This window comes from Dendronephthya gigantea, unplaced genomic scaffold, assembly GCF_004324835.1.
Source record: "Dendronephthya gigantea isolate DGI-Jeju-01 unplaced genomic scaffold, DenGig_1.0 000027F, whole genome shotgun sequence".
Taxonomy (NCBI): domain Eukaryota; kingdom Metazoa; phylum Cnidaria; class Anthozoa; order Malacalcyonacea; family Nephtheidae; genus Dendronephthya; species Dendronephthya gigantea.
In genome coordinates this window covers 1,477,847-1,495,441 of record NW_021163037.1, presented here as the reverse complement: position 1 = coordinate 1,495,441, position 17,595 = coordinate 1,477,847, and the positions used below count along the sequence as shown (strand labels likewise).

Here is a 17,595-nt window from a genome sequence, read left to right as displayed (position 1 = left end):
TCGTAATGAAATGTTCTATGTCCAGTAGTGGTATAATATATAGCTTCTTTGATATTTTAGAGAATAGCTCTTCCTTCACCAAAGCCGATTCATTTCGAAGTTCCTGCACTCAACCAAAATTACCTTGCTGGTCATTCACAATTTTATACGCAAAGTTTAGACCAACGGCAACTTATGCATCGCTAGTGAAGGCCTTGGTTGCATCATGCAAGCAAGCATGCAGAGGAGAACTATCTCTTTTTTATAGCGAAGACTGTGATCTGGCCAAACTCGAAATAAGTTGCTTAGTGCTTACTTTAAGTTGCATGGCTTATCCGACTTATCTGTTCGAGAGAAGAATGGTATAGTATGGTATGCCGGTCTGACCAACGGTGTTTATTGTTTACACTTTGTTCTAGTAATAGTTGAAACTTGAAAGAACTGTTCTAATGGTTCGCTCAATAAAGAATTTTAACGATGATCTGATCAGCACAAGAGCAAAGTTAATGTGAGTTTAAAACATAATTATTTAATTCGCACTTGAAAATGACAGTTACTACTTAGCCTATTGAACATTTTCGTGACGTCATTGGTATCTTTATTAAGGCGAAACCTTCAAGAACATTTTAGAATCATCGTTAGTTCCATCACATTCGCTTGCAATAGAACTTCATGAAACGCATACGAACGGCGAAAAATAAGGCCGGGAGAGGAGAGGAGGTCTGCTTTTCAGATTGAAGCAATGATGTTAGGCTTGTAAACTATGAACTCCTCCGGCACCTAGTAACGGAAAATTGTTAGGAATTGTATAATATGTAAAATTATTTAAATGAATTTTTCCGAAAACTATAAGGCGCATGTTTGTTGTAGCAGTTTGTTTTGGCTACCGGTAAATATGCAGTATAAATAATTGTGGGGGAGACGCTCGTTCTGCGCTTGCGTGGAATCGAGGCTGCGTGATAAACCAAAACTAGGCTAACTAGCATGTGCCCTCATTTCAACGCACTCAAATTTAACAACAATCGCTCGGTGATCGACGGTTTTTAGGGAAAATATAAAGATTTGCGAAAGCAATCGACGATCGTACCGTTGGAATATTATCTTTAGATATAGATCTCGCCATTACTGGGTCTTACGAAGTTCCATCAAACGAATTTGTTCGCAAATCATCTAACAAAATTTCATCTGTTGAGTGAGTAATATTCGATATTTCAATATTTACGTCTAACCACAGTCGAAGAGAAAGAGATCGAAGCTGAAACAAAGCTTTTTTCTTTCAGGTTTTCTCATTTCTTCACTAAACCTCGAGGGAAAACGCTCGAGTTTCACTCTGATTTGTGATAAGGTGTAATATGGCACACAACCTTCAAGCAAGCATGTCGTAAATAATAATGTAGTCACTTTGAAAAGTAGCAATGCTCAAATCATAAATGAATTTGAGCAAGGAAGTCTCTACATTGTGTTTTTACGTAAGAAATTTAAGCCATGATGCCTAGAACCCTGTTGGATAAGAGGAAAAGTGCTGCTTTGAATGGGGACAGTGACCTGAATACTGAAATGGAGAACATTGCCAGGGAGACTGATGTCAGTTTGGATGAAATGATGAGCCTTGCCTGCCGGCAAGGGAAACTTGACATTGTGGAGTTACTTCTTGAGAGTGGGGCTCATGTAGATTATCGTAATAAAGCAGGGAACACACCTTTACTTGAGGCATGCAGTCAAGGACATAAGGATGTTGCCCACTACCTTTTAGACCATGATGCAAATATTGATGCCGCAACTGACACCACCTCAGACAGTGCCCTAACCTGGGCCTGCACATTGGGTAATGAATCAATTGTAGAACTGCTGTTATCAAAGAAAAGTGATGTTGAGCATCGTACAAAAGATGGATGTACTGCCCTGATGTTCGCTGCCTTGGCTGGTCATGTTAAGGTGGCCACAATGCTCCTTGATTGCAAAGCTAACATTAATGTTGAGTCTGACAGTAACAAAGATAGCCCATTGACTTTTGCATGCTGGAAAGGACATGTCAATGTTGTTAAATTGTTGCTGGAGCGGAACGCAAATATCGAGCATCGTACTAAGGAAGGTTTCACACCACTGATGTTTTCTGCTTTGGGTGGTCATACAGATGTAGCAAAGGAGCTATTGAAACGTAAAGCCAAGGTCAATGAACCTAGCGGCAGTAATAATGATATCCCATTGACTAGTGCATGCTGGAAAGGACATCATAAAGTTGTGAAATTGCTTTTGGAATACAAATCAAACATTGAGCATCGTACCAAGGATGGATGTACACCACTTATGCTTGCCGCTCGGTATGTATTGTCTAAGTTGTCGTAAGATCGCACATCACAAATAAGTTCTTCAAGATGCACAATAAAATTACGGGGGGGGGTTGGTGTCACAAATTAACTACTACATTTCCTTGTTATCCTCTAATCCTAAAACACTGCATTATAGACATTGCCTTTCTCATGTTTTACATGTTCGCCATATTACACATTTATCATTTATGCATTGAGCATTGGAATATTGACTACACCTGCAGTTTCATGCCCTTCACTAATTGTAATTTTTTTATTAGTGAGGGCCATTTGATTGTGGCCCAATTAATCCTTGATGCTGGAGCCTTAGTAAATGTTCCATCAGGAAGTGAAAATAATATCCCTCTAACTTTGGCATGTTGGAAAGGTACATTTTAATGGAATAATACATGTATATAATACAGATTAACTTCATTGTTTGATTATATTGTACAGTCATTGAGTTTGTCTTATGAAACTATCCATAGCACTGTACCCATTTATCTCCCATTTCCTAGAACATAGGAATGCTCTAGGAAAATTCAAAATTGCATTTGCAAGTCTCCAAACTTCAAAAATTTTAGAAATAATGAAAAATAGGGTGTTTGTAACCCTAAAATTTAGCCCATTACTATACCACCTATATATTATATGGTAAATTTTTTGTTTCTGCTTTTTTTAAGGTCATACAGATGTTGTGGAGTTACTTCTCAATCATAATTCTGACAAAGAACATAGGAATAAAGCTGGTTGTACTCCTTTAATGCTAGCTGCTAGGTAAAATTTACCTGCATATGATACTATTATTTGAATATGGGGCATACTTGGCATATCTTCAAAGTACAATCTGTATTATATTGATTATACAATAGGTACAAATGCACAGCAGAGTCATGAGAGCCTGCCATTTCCTTTCTTTTTTGTTTGATAGAGAGGGGCATTTAGCAACCACGAAATTGTTGCTTGGTCTTGGTGCTGAAGTGAACACTCCGTCTGGTAGTAATGATGATACACCATTAACATTAGCTTGTTGGAAAGGTATTGTTAAAAGTTATGTTGCGTGATCATGTACAGTACCTTGTTGCATTCAGAGTACATCCATTTCCATCTAGTACTGTATCAAACTTATACATAAAAATAGTTGGTTATATATAAAGGGTGTTTCTTTTCAAGAGTGTAACTCAATGCTTATGGAATAGTCGTTCATTGGAGGTGAAAAATAGGAACACAAAATGGAGTAGAATTTTAATAGAGATAAAACTATTCTAATCGAAATATTTGAATACATAGCCATGTTATTCTACTCGAGATATTTTGAATACGTAGTCACGTTATTTTCTGCGCCTTTGAAATCTTTTGTCTACAAATCGTTTGTCTTTCGTTGATTATTTCCGTTAAAGCCCGAGGGTTTTGAAAACGCTTCATTACAAAGAAAAAATCTACATGCTCGCCCAATGAACAATGACTGTTCTGAAGAACGACTTCGTCTGGTAATGCATTCCAAAACCGAGTTTGGTCCCAATAAGTATTCGCGAACTAATTCACGATTTTATTACGTAGCTACATACAAGTGAAGGTCAGGACCGTCAGGTCAGATTTCAAAACTTCCTAACCTCATCTTGTAGGTCATGACGATGTTGTCGAACTACTTCTTGATCACGATTCACACGTGGATCACCAAACCAAAACCGGATGTACACCTTTAATGGAAGCTACCAGGTACGTAGACGTGTATAGATATTTCCTTTTGCTGGTTTGAAAAACATTGGCATTCAAGAGTACATATAGGTACTGTAATATACCGTTCTAAAAGGATACAAATAAATCTGTGCTCATTCAGGAGATATCGCCCCATAGCATTTTATATTTACAGTTTTGCATATATCTACGTGACCAACCTAGACCACCTAATGGTCATGGGGATGGTTGTGTAAAACCAGTTCACTGTGTAAAACTCGTAAATGCATTTTGAGAAGTGTGATTATAAATCGCAGTTCACTACATAATGCTCAATTGCAATTGTTAGCCATGGCCAACTCTGCCTCAACTAAAGATAAAAGTTATCTACTGTGCTTTACCTTTGTCAATTAAGCGAATGAATATCGCGTAATAAGACATAACTGATTTAGAGTATTTAACCAAACAGCCGTATACGCCAACTCGCGTTCAAACCTCGCTCATGCACGTACAGTATACATCTAGAAAAGGAGACCTTTGGTTGAAATTACCGTTCTCATTTCCTATGTAGAGAGGGGCACGAAAAAGTTGTGTCACTACTGTTGGAAAATGGTGCTGATGTTGAGTTACCGGATAATTATGGTCAAAGTCCTCTGTTTATGGCTTGTTGGAAAGGTGGGTTTATAGTTGGTTATTATGTAGAGGCTTCGTTTAGATAGTTGGCCGTCTTGGTTGTGTGTTCAACACCCATATTGGTTTGTGCTCCGTCTCTAATTGGTACAAAGGCGTCTATCCATTTCAGTTAAACGTATCGTACCGTAATGTTCGTTGCTTTCAAATACGTCCATATTTTACCCGACCTCTCGGGGAGGTAGGATGTTTACTACACTTTGTTACGACACAGAAGGGATAGATCGTAACAGGCAATAGCTCAATACAGTTTTCGCGAAAATTAAGGTGTTCAACATATTGAATTTATTTTGAATTTATTTAGAAATTTTGCAAGTCTTAGTAACAGATCGACTTCTGCTATAGCGACATACATAAGTGTTCGAAATTCACAGGCACAATTAAAAAAAAGATAGAACGCACTCAAAGTATGAACGAATAAACAAAGACATCGTGCAAAGGCAAAGAAATAAGCTATGGTTGAAATTGAAACATAATTACTCAGTTGGTCCATGTACAGTACAATACTGTACACTTTCTCGTTTAAACCTTAAGGAGAAACACACGGTTGACTTCAGTAGAAAATTACACGTCATAAACCTAAATGTACCGTAAATTCCACTTTGCCATCTTTATAGTTCAAAAATTAATTACACATTGTTGAATTTTTCAGGTCACCGTGACGTTGCAGAATTATTGTTACGATATAATGCAAACCGAGAGTGCCGAACTAAGACTGGTATCACACCATTATTCCAGGTTGGTTGGAGATATTTTCGTGTCTTTTTAAAGAAAATAGAAAAATTGACTTGAAAGAGACAATTCTCTTAAACTCAACTTAATGAAAGAATGAATTTGATAAAAGATATTTTGGTTGAAAGTGTATAAATGTATTGGTTGAAAATGTAATTTTTAGTCCCCACCCCCAGTTTTCGATATTTGTCACGTGACATCCATGAAATTACATTTTGTTTATATTTTGTAACCTTGAGTACCAAAGTTTTTTTATTTGACTTACTCAAAATTAGTCGGTCTTTTGCTGTGCCGAGCCCCAAACTCCAATGCAGTAATAAAATAGTGACCTGATTAACAACTATAATAGGTTATTTTGTGGATCGGTGGGTTTTATATCGTTGACCGTTAGTGAAGGGACCTAAAACGGTACCCTGAGGCACCCCTTGATTCAATATCACCAATTAATATCAACATGAGCAGTTTCTATCCCATTAACAACAACTTTTTGTTAGTTGTAATTTTTTAGTTGACCTTCGGGTGTGATTTATGTGATCGCGAATATTATTTGTTTTTCTTTCACAAACATTTTAGGAGGTAGTTTTAAAAAGGTCGTACAATAAATTTGTCCAAAATGGCAACGCTCTTCTTAAAAAATGAAACGAAAATGTATTTTTTCTTAAAACGATCGTAAACATTAATCAATGGTTTCATCCTAACTATAATTTGTTTTCTTTTAGGCTTGCCGAGAGAATCATGTATCCGTTGTTGAACTACTTCTTGATCAAGGAGCCAGTGTCACTGCATCATTTCCAAACAGCAGGTACAGTTCTCTGACTCTGCATGAGAACACGACCCATGTTGCCTACTACATGTACTCTATTCACAGGTACACCTACAAGCCGCTAAATGAATTCTTGATTTTTGAGATTTTACCTTTTAGAATACCTTTTACCTTTAACAATACCTTTTACAATACCTTTTACAATACCTTTTACATTACCCCTTTTACAATACATTTCACAATTTGCGTGTAGGGAAAACCCAATGACCTTGGCGGCTGAGAAAGGGTACATTGAGCTGATGGATATCTTACTAAGCAGGTACAATAAATGACATAGATTCGAATGTTATGTTAATTTTAGTTACATTTAGTTATAAATTTAGGTGTTTGGGCTTCCTTCACTTTCTTTGCTAATGCCAAAATGTCCCGCGGTGAAGTCTTAAGAAAACTAAAAAAAATATTACAATATGTTTCCAATGTTTTGATCGTGGTAATATAGTCAACACGAATTCTCTATTACAGTCAATAAGTATACTTTACGTGGCTATAAACGTTTCCAACGATTCAACATTTTAAACTGGTATTATTGTAACTTTTTAAGGGGTGGAAATGTCGATTGTCGAACAAAGAAAGGTTGTTCTCCGTTTTTTCTGGCCTGTAAAGAAGGACATTTGGAAATAGCAAGATCCTTGTATGAAAATAGTGCTGATGTTGAGGTGACTGAATACCAAAATGTCCATATGTACATTATAATATATTCACGGTAGTTGCCCAATACTAATGAAACAACATATCTACTATATACAGTACTACTATATGTGAAAACCGTGGCTAGCTAATGTTATTTTCATACTGTGTTGGTCCAAAATCTGGATGTGAATTGATCATCATTAGTCTCTTTTCTTAAGTGTTACATTGAAATATTATGTTGACCTACAAAACCTTGGGATATGAAAAAACATTGGGCTCTATACGTTTACAAATTTACGTTGAAATATTCCATTGAATGTTACAGTTTCATAAATTTCTTTTTATCAGTAAAAATGGAATCTAAAAATATCTACAGTATAATAACTGTGCTTCTGTTTTCTTGATATCAGGTTTGTGATCAGAGGAACATTTCCCCCTTGGTTGCTGCTTTCAAGAATGGCCATCAAAAGGTACTGATCGTTTTAGACTTACAGGTTCAATGCAAAGTTGATCATAAAGCTGCAAAAGTTTTGAAAATATAAGTTAAACCCATGCAGATATGCAGTAGATATTTCCACAGTATACAATTAGAGCACTTCCACAATATACAAATATCGAGTAATATAGAACGAAAGTAGCTGAAAATGGGATAAAAGTTACTCAAAAATTTGTTTAATAGGTTGTCGAATGGATTTTATCAATCGCGAAGCATGTTCCATCAGATGAACAGTGTCAGAAGTGTATTACTGCCCCTTGGGAAGAGAAAGACAACGAGAGAGACTTACTTTACCTACGCACAATGTGTTATGAAATGATCAAAAAGGTTTGTTTGTTTGTATTTCTTCGCATGTTTTCTTATTATTATTTTTCCTTTCCATAAACAAATACGTTTTCACAAGTCGCTATTTGTATAGGTAGTAAACGACATTGCTAAAATAGAAGATGATTTTTCAATATTGTACATTTTAGGCAAAGAAAGTCAAGGAACAAGCTGCTTTGGAAAACGCCCAGAGTTTTCTTCAGGTAAGCATGCAAATAAGTTGTAATTATATTTTATTCGCCTTACAAGCCCTATAAAGCCTTACAAGCCTTACAAACAACCTACCGACCGCTATGTTTTATTTATCTTTACAGGAACTAGAGGAAGACAAGGTTCGAGAAGAGAATAAGAAGAAAAAGCAAGCTGCGAAAAGGAGGGATAAGAGAAAAAAGAAGAAGAAACAAAAAGAAAATGAACAGCAGAACAACACTACGAACAGCGAGGAGCCACAGCCGTCCGAGAACAGAACGACCACAACAAACATGGAGGACGACACAACGTGCAGCGAGGAAGAAACATCGCGACCTTCCGACACTGGTCGCGTTCAGCCAAGCTCTAAACGTAGATATTGGAATTACGAGACCGAGATTAAGAATCGTAAGAATGTCAGCACGTGTCGAGCGATGACCGTGGGACAGGCACAAGACGAAAAGGTAAACACGAACAGCACAGAGGAACGTCGTGATGATCAACCCCAGGCCGTCTTTGATGGGAACGAGCAGCAAGTCACGCCCAAGAAAGCTGAACGTCGTGAGAAAACCGCGCAGGAAGTCGAAAACAATAAGAAAAACAAAGCTCAGGGAAAACGGATCACGGCGTGTCGATCCCAGGATCATAACCCGGAGCCTCAGGACAATGTTCTGGTGAGTATGGTACACTGATCTCAAAGGTTTATTGGATTGCGCGGAAATGATGCAACGTTGTATAGCTTGTTGAAGTACAAAAAATATTAGTAGACAACTTGTGGTCACACAAGTTTACAGTGGTACATGTATTTCGGTTCTAATGTGAAAATCATTGTCAAACCAGAATGAACAATGACCGTAAACTTTTTGTCTTGTTTTAAACGTAAATCTTAGCTTGCGTAACTCTTTGCATCGCGAGTTCTTTGCGAAACATTTTCTTGAACGCAGTCATGCAATGCTGAATTCAATCTTACTTGCAGGTCGCTGAAGTGATAAATTACGAACGCTGCGTTGTGGAAAGTGAAGATGCTGACGGGCGATTCGAGTCGTGTGCGAATGAAAATGGGAAGCCGCGAAATGAAATGATTGTTTCAGGTCAAGACCTCCCAGCAAGGGGAAATGTCGTCAAGAGCTCTGGCCACAATGACGTCATCGTGAAAGATGGTTGGAAACCTACAGGTATGTAGATTCAGTAATGACGCAATCAGCACAGTAGTTTTCAGGATTTAGAGATTTCCCGCCTTTCCAATGCATTGCTTAGCCATGTCAATATTGCCAATATGAATATGTGTATTCTGGTTAGGAAACTCGCCACTCTATTGTTTTTTAACCTTCGGCCGGTAAAAAAGTGCATTCTCAGAAAGATGCTACAGAACTAAATTAAAAAATTTGGTTGCGAAGTTGTAAATTGTAAATTGTGGAGAGTATGACGAGTGCCGAGTTCTCATATTTTGTGTGCTATTTAGCACACACATGCATGTTGAAGTTTCAAACCTTTTAATTTTTATACAATTGATAGCCAGCAAAAACATACTTAATCATCAACAAAACCTCTGTCAATACATCAATTCATTCGTTGGTTTTACAAGTATGTTTTGAATGATTTTAAACTTTTACGTGCTTATACAGTCGTAGAAAGGAACGCGATATATAGCCCTTAAAACAAAAGTCTACCTCGTCTAGCTATACAAAATCTACCAATTTTTTTCTATTTTCCTTACTTCACAACATTTCGCAACGAAATTTGGCAATGTTACTAACTTTGGGTGCTCTATCAAGGCCCGTACACACTTGCAATTTTTGATGCGTTTTTTTTATGCTGAAGTTTGCGATATTCAAACACATTTTTCATCAGAGCATTCAGAAGTACTCGCTCTTTTACATCAAAAGACGAAAATTGTGCCGAAAATCGGAATGTAAACGGCAGGGCCGTAGCTAGAAGCTTAATTGGCGGGGTGCATATTCATACTGTATATTCGTCTTATGCCCGAATGATTTCTTTTGTATGCTATTGTTCCTATGGTATATAAACATGAATATATGAATATACACCCCCCCCCCCAATTAAGCGGTCTAGCTACGGCCCTGGTAAACGGGCCTTTATTTCCTTTATTTGCACCTTCCCGTCTAGATCAAAAGTTAGTTTGCAGTATAATGCAAAAGATTACTACCCATGTGAGGATTCGTCGCCTTACTCGATAACCTGAATTGCAATGTAATGTGTGAAACATGTATGCCTACATATAAATATTCGAATAATAACCATTGATAATTAAGAGGCAAACGTCTACTGTCCATACACTTTATGTGCGAAATTGTTAGTTTATGATCAATTTGTATGAACCTTTTTTTGTAGCTCAACGTGCGAAACAAGTGTCCTCTGATTATCTTAATTCGTGGAAGGAGGTGACCAGAAACAGTAGTTCAATAAAGTAAGATGGGTGAAACTTTTACAAATTTTACTGGTCGAATATGTGTGTTTATATTCAACCGACAGTTAACATGTAAAATTTAATACCATAAGATACGTGATTACATACAGAATGTAAGTTCACAAAAGCCAGTAAAGTAATTGGATGATATTCCAAGATGGAGTTTCGTGTTAAGTACTGTAAATTTGGTTCATGAATAGACCTTTTTCATAATGATGTCAAACGCGGAAAGTTGTTGATGTTACACGAAGTCTGATTGGCTCGATAGTTATGTGGAGCCAATCAAATTTCGTGTATAATCAGACATTTCGCGTTTTCTATTCGATACGGTATTCTTCGCCCCTTTCAAAGCCCGCATTTTCAGTCTAATTCTTCTGCCTTCAAAACTTTCTAATTTTTCAAATATTTCTAATCAGGGTGATGGTCATTCAGCTTACAGCCCCGAATGCATTATGTGGTAGAGTTATAGGACGAGGTGGAACTAAAATCAACGGAATTACGGTATGATTTTCATAAACTCTCGGGAAAAAGGGTAACAAAAGGACAACTAAGGGTATCAAAAGAACAAATAGAGGGTAACAACATATCCGTTCGCGGTAGCGCAAATCACAAACGTTTCCCCCATAATCCGCCTAATCTGTCCTCAGTCATGCGAAGTGTGAGGTTATTACATTTAGTTTTACAGTTTTTTCAGTTTCGGTTTTTAGATAGTACAGTTATTGTGAATCAATCTTGACTGGTATTTTTTCTCCTGCAACTGTTTTTATATATCCTTAATAGTCAACGTATTTGCCATTTGATTATTTTCAATACGCTTTTCCTAGCTATATTTTTAAATTCAGCATGTATTTGGCTTTCGTGGTAATTGTGTGTTAAAAATCGATTCTTCATTAGGAGGAGTCAGGGGCACAAATTACGATAGGAAAACCAGATCCAAAGAATCCAAATGACCGCGTTATAACGATCAAGGTAAGCATGCTATGGAGCTTTCTCAATTGTAAAATCAATCCCCAAAACTAATGAGCCAATCAAACTTTGTGTAACATCAGACTTTTCGCGTTTCACTTCACCGCGTTTCGCGATGTCACCATGAGAAAGGCCTATTGTTTATGTTACGCGAATATCACATTCATTACTCATAAGCCGTAAAATTCTGTTAACTATACTTTATATTTGCAGCGGTTACATGTTTGTCGATTTTAGGTTTTCTATAAGATTGTTTATCAAAAAAATTTATCAAAATTGACTGTTTTACGAAATCCGAAAATTTATGAATAACTTCTGAGCTTGTTTCCTAAAACTTATTTCACATCAAAAAATAAATCATGCCCCTAAAACTTATTTCACATCAAAAAATAAATCATGCCTTGTTTGCTATTCCAAGGGGCCAGTGAAATGCGTCCAGAAAGCCAAGCAACTGGTATCAAACGCTCTCAACAGTCCAAGCAGTTTGACCGCAACACAGACACCAAACTTATCATCGTTTCCGTCGTCTTCATATGCCCAGCCACAGTCCATTTCATCAGTGGCTCCTATACGGGGTAATTTCGTCGCCATCCCTAAATCGTCATCAGAATGGCCTACGGTAATGCAAGCCCACAGTGGTCCAGAAAAGGTTTGTATACTCGATCATATGTGACGCTTATAATATGGAAGTTATAGGAGCGAGTTATGACAAAATCATACGATATTTGTATATTAAGCGCAAAGTACTGTAAAACGCGCATTCTGAATGTTTAAAAATATAACCTCTCTTCAGCACCTACTCTTCCCACTGTTATATAGTCTCTAATGCGATTATAGGTTGCAGAAGATGAGATTGAACGTTGACTTTATATTTTTTATATAATTGTTTTTCGACAGCCACTGAGCAACCCGTCGGTCGGAAAGTCTGTCTCTGTCACCGACCAAAACAGCGGGAACATCTCGCGTGAAACACGCGAGACACGCGCGCACTCAGCGCCTGATTTGCAATGCCCAACAGAGACGACAAGTGACCAGGTTATACCTGGAGTATGGTCGGTTGAAACAAAGACCAACAGTCCTCCAGTGTCTACCATCGCCAATACCAACGAATCCCCTGTATCTTCAGTGTCTTCTCATAATCCAACGACCGTGTCTTCTGCCACGAAGGCAAGGACGAAAAGTTATGCTACCACTCAAGATGGTTCGCGGCTCAGTTATTGCGAAGTAGCCACAGGAATTGAGAGTGTTTCTTCTAAGAACGAAGATGATATCCAGGTAGGATATGTACATATATGTACATACAACGAACGAAGGGTCCTTACATAAACAGGCGAAAGAGAAACTCGACTGTGCAAAAAGGCGGAAGAGAAATTCGTCTCTTCTTTTCAACTATACTTGTTTTTTCTGACACTTTGAAAATAGCGCCTCATTACAATTTTTGAAAAAAACACTTAGATGTTTGCCGTGTAATAGCCAAGTCAAATATCAATCTCTAGTATTCACAGCTGCGAAAATTCTTAATTGATTGTTCGCTGCTCGGTTTAAAGTGGTCAAGCCTATAGATCTCATCATCTGGTCGATGATCACCGACAAATGGAATGCTTACAGTCGTTTCTATTGTGCATTCTCTATTGCAGATGTCAACAGCGGTATCCTACTCATCTCCCGCCAACAATTCGAGCCAGGTCTCTGGAAGTGGCGGCACTGACGAGGTCGATAATGTTTTTGCTGATGATGGCAATATTGAGGCTCAGAGCGGCAGCATTATAGAACGAGCAGACGTCAGTGAGAGTGTCGTTGCTAAAGAAGATCAAACTGTGGATTCGAATCCGTGGAAGGAGGATGTCAAAGGTATATTAATTTTCTGAGTTTGTTGATTAGTATTGTTAAGTATTGTTAATGCTGGCAACGGAGGAAATTTTTTCCCGAAAACAATTACCTTTTTTCCTGAAATACAAGGCAAAGCATAATCCGATGAGTAACAACTTGAAATCCAAATATACAGTAGATTGAAACGGGACAAGAATTATCGTGATATTTCACATATGAAACTAGCAATGGAAGCGAAATATCGCGAAATCATTCTTGTCTTCGTTCATTTTACCTAATTCTTGGTTTCAAGATGTTATACTTCTGGGGCCGGTTGTATCAAGCCCGTTTAGCTTAAACATTGGTTAAGTTCAAAATAGAAGGCAAGTCTATCGTTTTATTCAAAAAGCGAACTAAATTTTTTTTACCTTAATACAAAGATATTGTTTACAACTACATATTCAGTGCATGATATTCAAGATACTCATTCAAGAGCGATGTAAGAGTGTTATTTAATTTTGACTCACTTATCCACCGTTAAGTTTACCCTAAACGGGCTTGATTTAATTATATTCCAATATAACCAGCATCTTCAAACAACTTAGCATCAAATGTTGTGTAAAAACTGCCTAAAATAGACAAAACACTTCTCGACGTTTCGATCTCAGGGCCTTGGTCAGGAGAGTTAAGCCCATTCTCCACAAGGTGAATTTATTCGCGCGACGCGAAGCGATATCTGAAATCCGATGATGTGATTGGTTTGTAAAAAAGTAAAAACGCTTCATACTTTTTATCTGTTCGCGCGAATCAATTCGCCTAGTGGAAAACGGGCTTAAGTATGACTTACAAACTCTCCTAACGAAGGCCCGCAGGTCGAAACGTCAAGAAGTGTTTTGATTTGATTATAATTGAATTTCTCGGCTGGTATTATTTTTTTATTTGAAATGAACCAAATTGGTATTATTCATTCATGCTATATTCTGTATATTTTTAGTCAGTGCATGCAGGCAGTTTTTATTATCAACTTTTAACTTCAGTTATTATTTTTTTCCAGAAATTACCGATGTGCAAGCCTTGCCTCCTATGAATTCCAATCACTCACAGGTTTGTAGAGATACAGTCCCAGAACGCATTCCTCGTTTTCCTTCATGAGTTTAGGTTTAGAGCTTCGAAATAGGGCGGATATCTAACGTTTAGGATATACAAGTTTATTACATGCTTTTCTATGCTTTTTAAACTTGAAGAATGGTGGCATATTAACTTAATTCTGTCATTTAACCTTTCAGGAAACTTGTCGTTCTATGAACATGTTACCTCAGTCATCAAGCCTGTTCAGCGGGTAAGTTGGGATTGTCGTAGTCGTTACCTCGACCAGCCATCTCAGGGATCTTCTCCATCCATCCAGCATTCTCAGCGCTATTTGAAAATCGTTTTGTCCACTCCGTCATGCACAGCTGCACGATTCCGGGGCACCTACTCTTGAGGCACTTTCCCTGCAGCTCTTTGTCGCACCCGTAAATTTCTTTAATCACACCTGGTAGAGATTATACTGAGACCAGGTTTTAGTTCCTAAAGGTAGCGGCCTATAGCGCGAGGACACTCTGTGTTCATTCTCTTTATATCAAATAATAAAAGTAGCTATATCTATATATATATATATATATATATATATATATATATATATATATATATATATATATATATATATATATATATATATATATGTAATTTCCAATGTACTTTTATACAGCCAGGTCAGTACGGTATAGGAAACGGTGAACGTATTTGAGATTTTTTTCTTTCTAGTTCCTCGTGGTCTACTCATGAAAACAAGGAATATGACAAGGCACGGAGCATCAGCTGGTCTGGGCAGGTAACTTATATTTCGGTGTATAATAAGTTCCTAATTTGTCCGCATTCGCTCTTTTTTAATAGTATTACAACTATAAATAAGTTATAACTACAATTATAAACTGTATGACCCCTGAATTGTAATGAATATTGCATACCAGATTCAGGAAAGGGGCCATATTGAAAAGTGAGAAGAATATTTTGGAGATAACAGCTTTCTGGCCGGTACACCACAATAATTCTTGAAGCATTTAACATCTTATCATGGAAATATAGCTAATACGATATATTCATCGTTTAAATATCCAAACATACGCTCTTAGGAACTCTTTTGTATGTGGTTGTACGGATTATTCGAATGTGTTCTTTTAAGTAGACAAATACACTCGTGTCTTGACTATGTTCTATCTGAATCACCATATATCAAACACCAATTTCACTTATGTCCGCAGGATTGCGGTGAAGCGGAAGATCATTGTACTACACGGAACGATTTTCAATCATCTCAACCAGATATCAACTCTCTGCCGTCTCATTCAATATGGAGTCCAGTTCAACCAGGAGGAATGACAGTTGATACCGATGTGGTCGAGTCGACGGCCTGGGACAATTCAAATAGCGCCAGTAGCAGCAGAAGCAGTAGTCGCCTCGAACTGTCGAGCATCATGGAAAATGAAAAGAACGTGTCGACATCGTCATTTCAACGTACGACCGACGAAGAGAACACGTGTGACGTCAAGGAATTGTGCGACGAATATACAGGATCCTGGATTTCCACTCGCGGTGCACACAGCGCTCCGTCTTCGCCGTCGCTCGTGAGATCACGTGACCAGCACACGAAGCTTTCCCGACCAGTGACCGCTCAGTCAAGCTCGTACGACGACATGAGCGACCGCTTGTGGTCAAGCCGAACGAATGACGGGCCGTCTGATTTCGACTCAGCGTGGAATGCGAATATCACGCAGGCGCAGTCCAGTTCGAGTATTTACAGCGAGCACGTGAACAACCGTAATGCCATGTCGCCCAAGTTAGGCTCATTCAAACAGTATCGTGAAACATCTGGTGCGAATAAGTGGAGCGATCCTATGCGAGACACCTCGCATCATGATGTAGTCAGGCTGTTAGAGAGACTATCTTTGACAAAGTATAGACAGACATTTGAGGTACTGTAAGTTGTTCGCCCTGTGATTGACATTTATAATCTCTCTGTTTGTAATCTTTCTATTATAATCCCTCTATTTGTCAAAAAAGTTAACCTTTAACCATTCCACTTTTAGGAAAATTACGTAACAATGGACAAGCTAGCGAACATGACAGACACTGATCTACAAAAAATCGGCGTTCCAAAGGTAGTCAAATACGACTAAAACATGAAGTAAAACATGTCGAAACTTACATGAATCAACTTACGTAAAGCCACATTAGTTCTTTTTAGGTTTTTAGTGAAATTCGGCCGTTTTATGAGCTGTTTTATGCATCCGCTAAACATTGTCGTATTAGCCAAAGTTTAAGCGTAAACAATAGTCTATTACATGTTTCTTGCACTGAATGATGGATGTAATTTTTTATTAAATTTAATTTTTTCGATTAGGGTCCTCGGTTAAAGATCATGCATGCTGTTCAGAGAAGTAAGTACCATGCGTCTTCTTAATCATCGTTGATTTTCCCGGTTTTGAATTTGAAAAATCTAGAACATGTCGTACTCAACTATTTTCACCACAATGTGAATTGCACTTACAATGTAAATTGCACTTTTTTCAACATTTATTTCTCTTGCAGGTAACGGTCTAACCAACGGTCCGGTGTCGCACAAACCGATGAACGAAAGAGCATCCAGCGGTGTACCGCCATCTGACATGCTTGGCCATGCGCAAGCCTCTGGAACTTTGCTAAATCACATGCAAATGGACCAGAATGTTCGCGTGCCGACGCAGTCACCGTTCACTCAAGTTCTAGCCCCCCAGGTGTTGCAGAAGCAGCATTCCGAAGGAAGTTTAAACCCAGTTTTATTACCGTACCTAAACAACACCTCTGTTCCACATCATTCCCTACTGTCCCTCGACCCAAGTTTGGCCAGCCCCTCGCCCCATTCTCACCTGGAGCAACATATGAACGGATTACCTCCACAACAACAGTTCATTATGCCCCGTGTTACCGGTGATCAGTACGATCCACAGAGTTCGTATATGCCCAGCGGTGTACCCTATCAACAACAGATGTACTATCCGCGGCCAGGGGCGTATTATTATTACCCATAGCTGGACTGTGTGTGAAAAGACTGTAAAAATACTCGTGATGAACACTTGTTGTGCTGTAATATTTCAAATTGTAGACTGCCATTGCAATAAAATTGCGATTAAAGTGTGGTTTGGTGATATGTGAATGAACTTTTTGTGGTGTACGTGTGGAACATAAAAACCTTGGATCCTTGAGCCCTGATTCGCCTTACCCTCGAACTATTGGAAATATAACTGGACAGCACCAACACAGCTGGTGCCGAAAATAAATCCAGTTTGCAAAGCAATAAAAATTCACCATCTTGAAGGGGCGAATTTTTCACCAATATTAAACATCTATATTTCTGTTCATGCATCAACAACGTGCGCTCAAGCACAACACAGGGTTGAAAGACACCCTAATCTAACAGAATTATGAAATGTAGCGCAAAGAATGAACAACTCAAATCCCACGC

General features: G+C 38.1%; 1 protein-coding gene across 1 annotated transcript; it reads left to right on the top strand.

Annotated features, from left to right (window-relative positions):
* The first annotated feature begins 942 nt into the window (after window positions 1–942).
* LOC114523483 (ankyrin repeat domain-containing protein 17-like) lies at window positions 943–17,529 on the top strand. The gene is made up of 29 exons (XM_028544420.1): window positions 943–1,171; window positions 1,260–2,300; window positions 2,570–2,676; window positions 2,972–3,065; window positions 3,220–3,326; window positions 3,914–4,007; window positions 4,537–4,640; window positions 5,308–5,393; window positions 6,107–6,189; window positions 6,404–6,469; window positions 6,752–6,866; window positions 7,251–7,310; window positions 7,520–7,663; window positions 7,810–7,863; window positions 7,975–8,523; window positions 8,826–9,024; window positions 10,202–10,277; window positions 10,694–10,778; window positions 11,172–11,246; window positions 11,662–11,892; window positions 12,141–12,518; window positions 12,881–13,094; window positions 14,107–14,156; window positions 14,339–14,391; window positions 14,859–14,925; window positions 15,356–16,066; window positions 16,181–16,252; window positions 16,495–16,531; window positions 16,683–17,529. Exons 2-29 carry the CDS (start codon window positions 1,465–1,467, stop codon window positions 17,159–17,161), a joined length of 5,226 nt encoding a protein of 1,741 aa, XP_028400221.1. The 5' UTR covers window positions 943–1,171; window positions 1,260–1,464; the 3' UTR covers window positions 17,162–17,529.
* Window positions 17,530–17,595: the final 66 nt, after the last annotated feature.

Excerpts from the sequence above, each read along its gene's own strand:
- LOC114523483 (XM_028544420.1), top strand. The coding sequence starts at position 1,465 with ATGATGCCTAGAACCCTGTTGGATAAGAGGAAAAGTGCTGCTTTGAAT. Across the intron at positions 7,311-7,519 it reads TCAAGAATGGCCATCAAAAG|GTTGTCGAATGGATTTTATC; the intron begins GTACTGATCGTT and ends TTTGTTTAATAG. Across the intron at positions 11,247-11,661 it reads ACCGCGTTATAACGATCAAG|GGGCCAGTGAAATGCGTCCA; the intron begins GTAAGCATGCTA and ends TGCTATTCCAAG.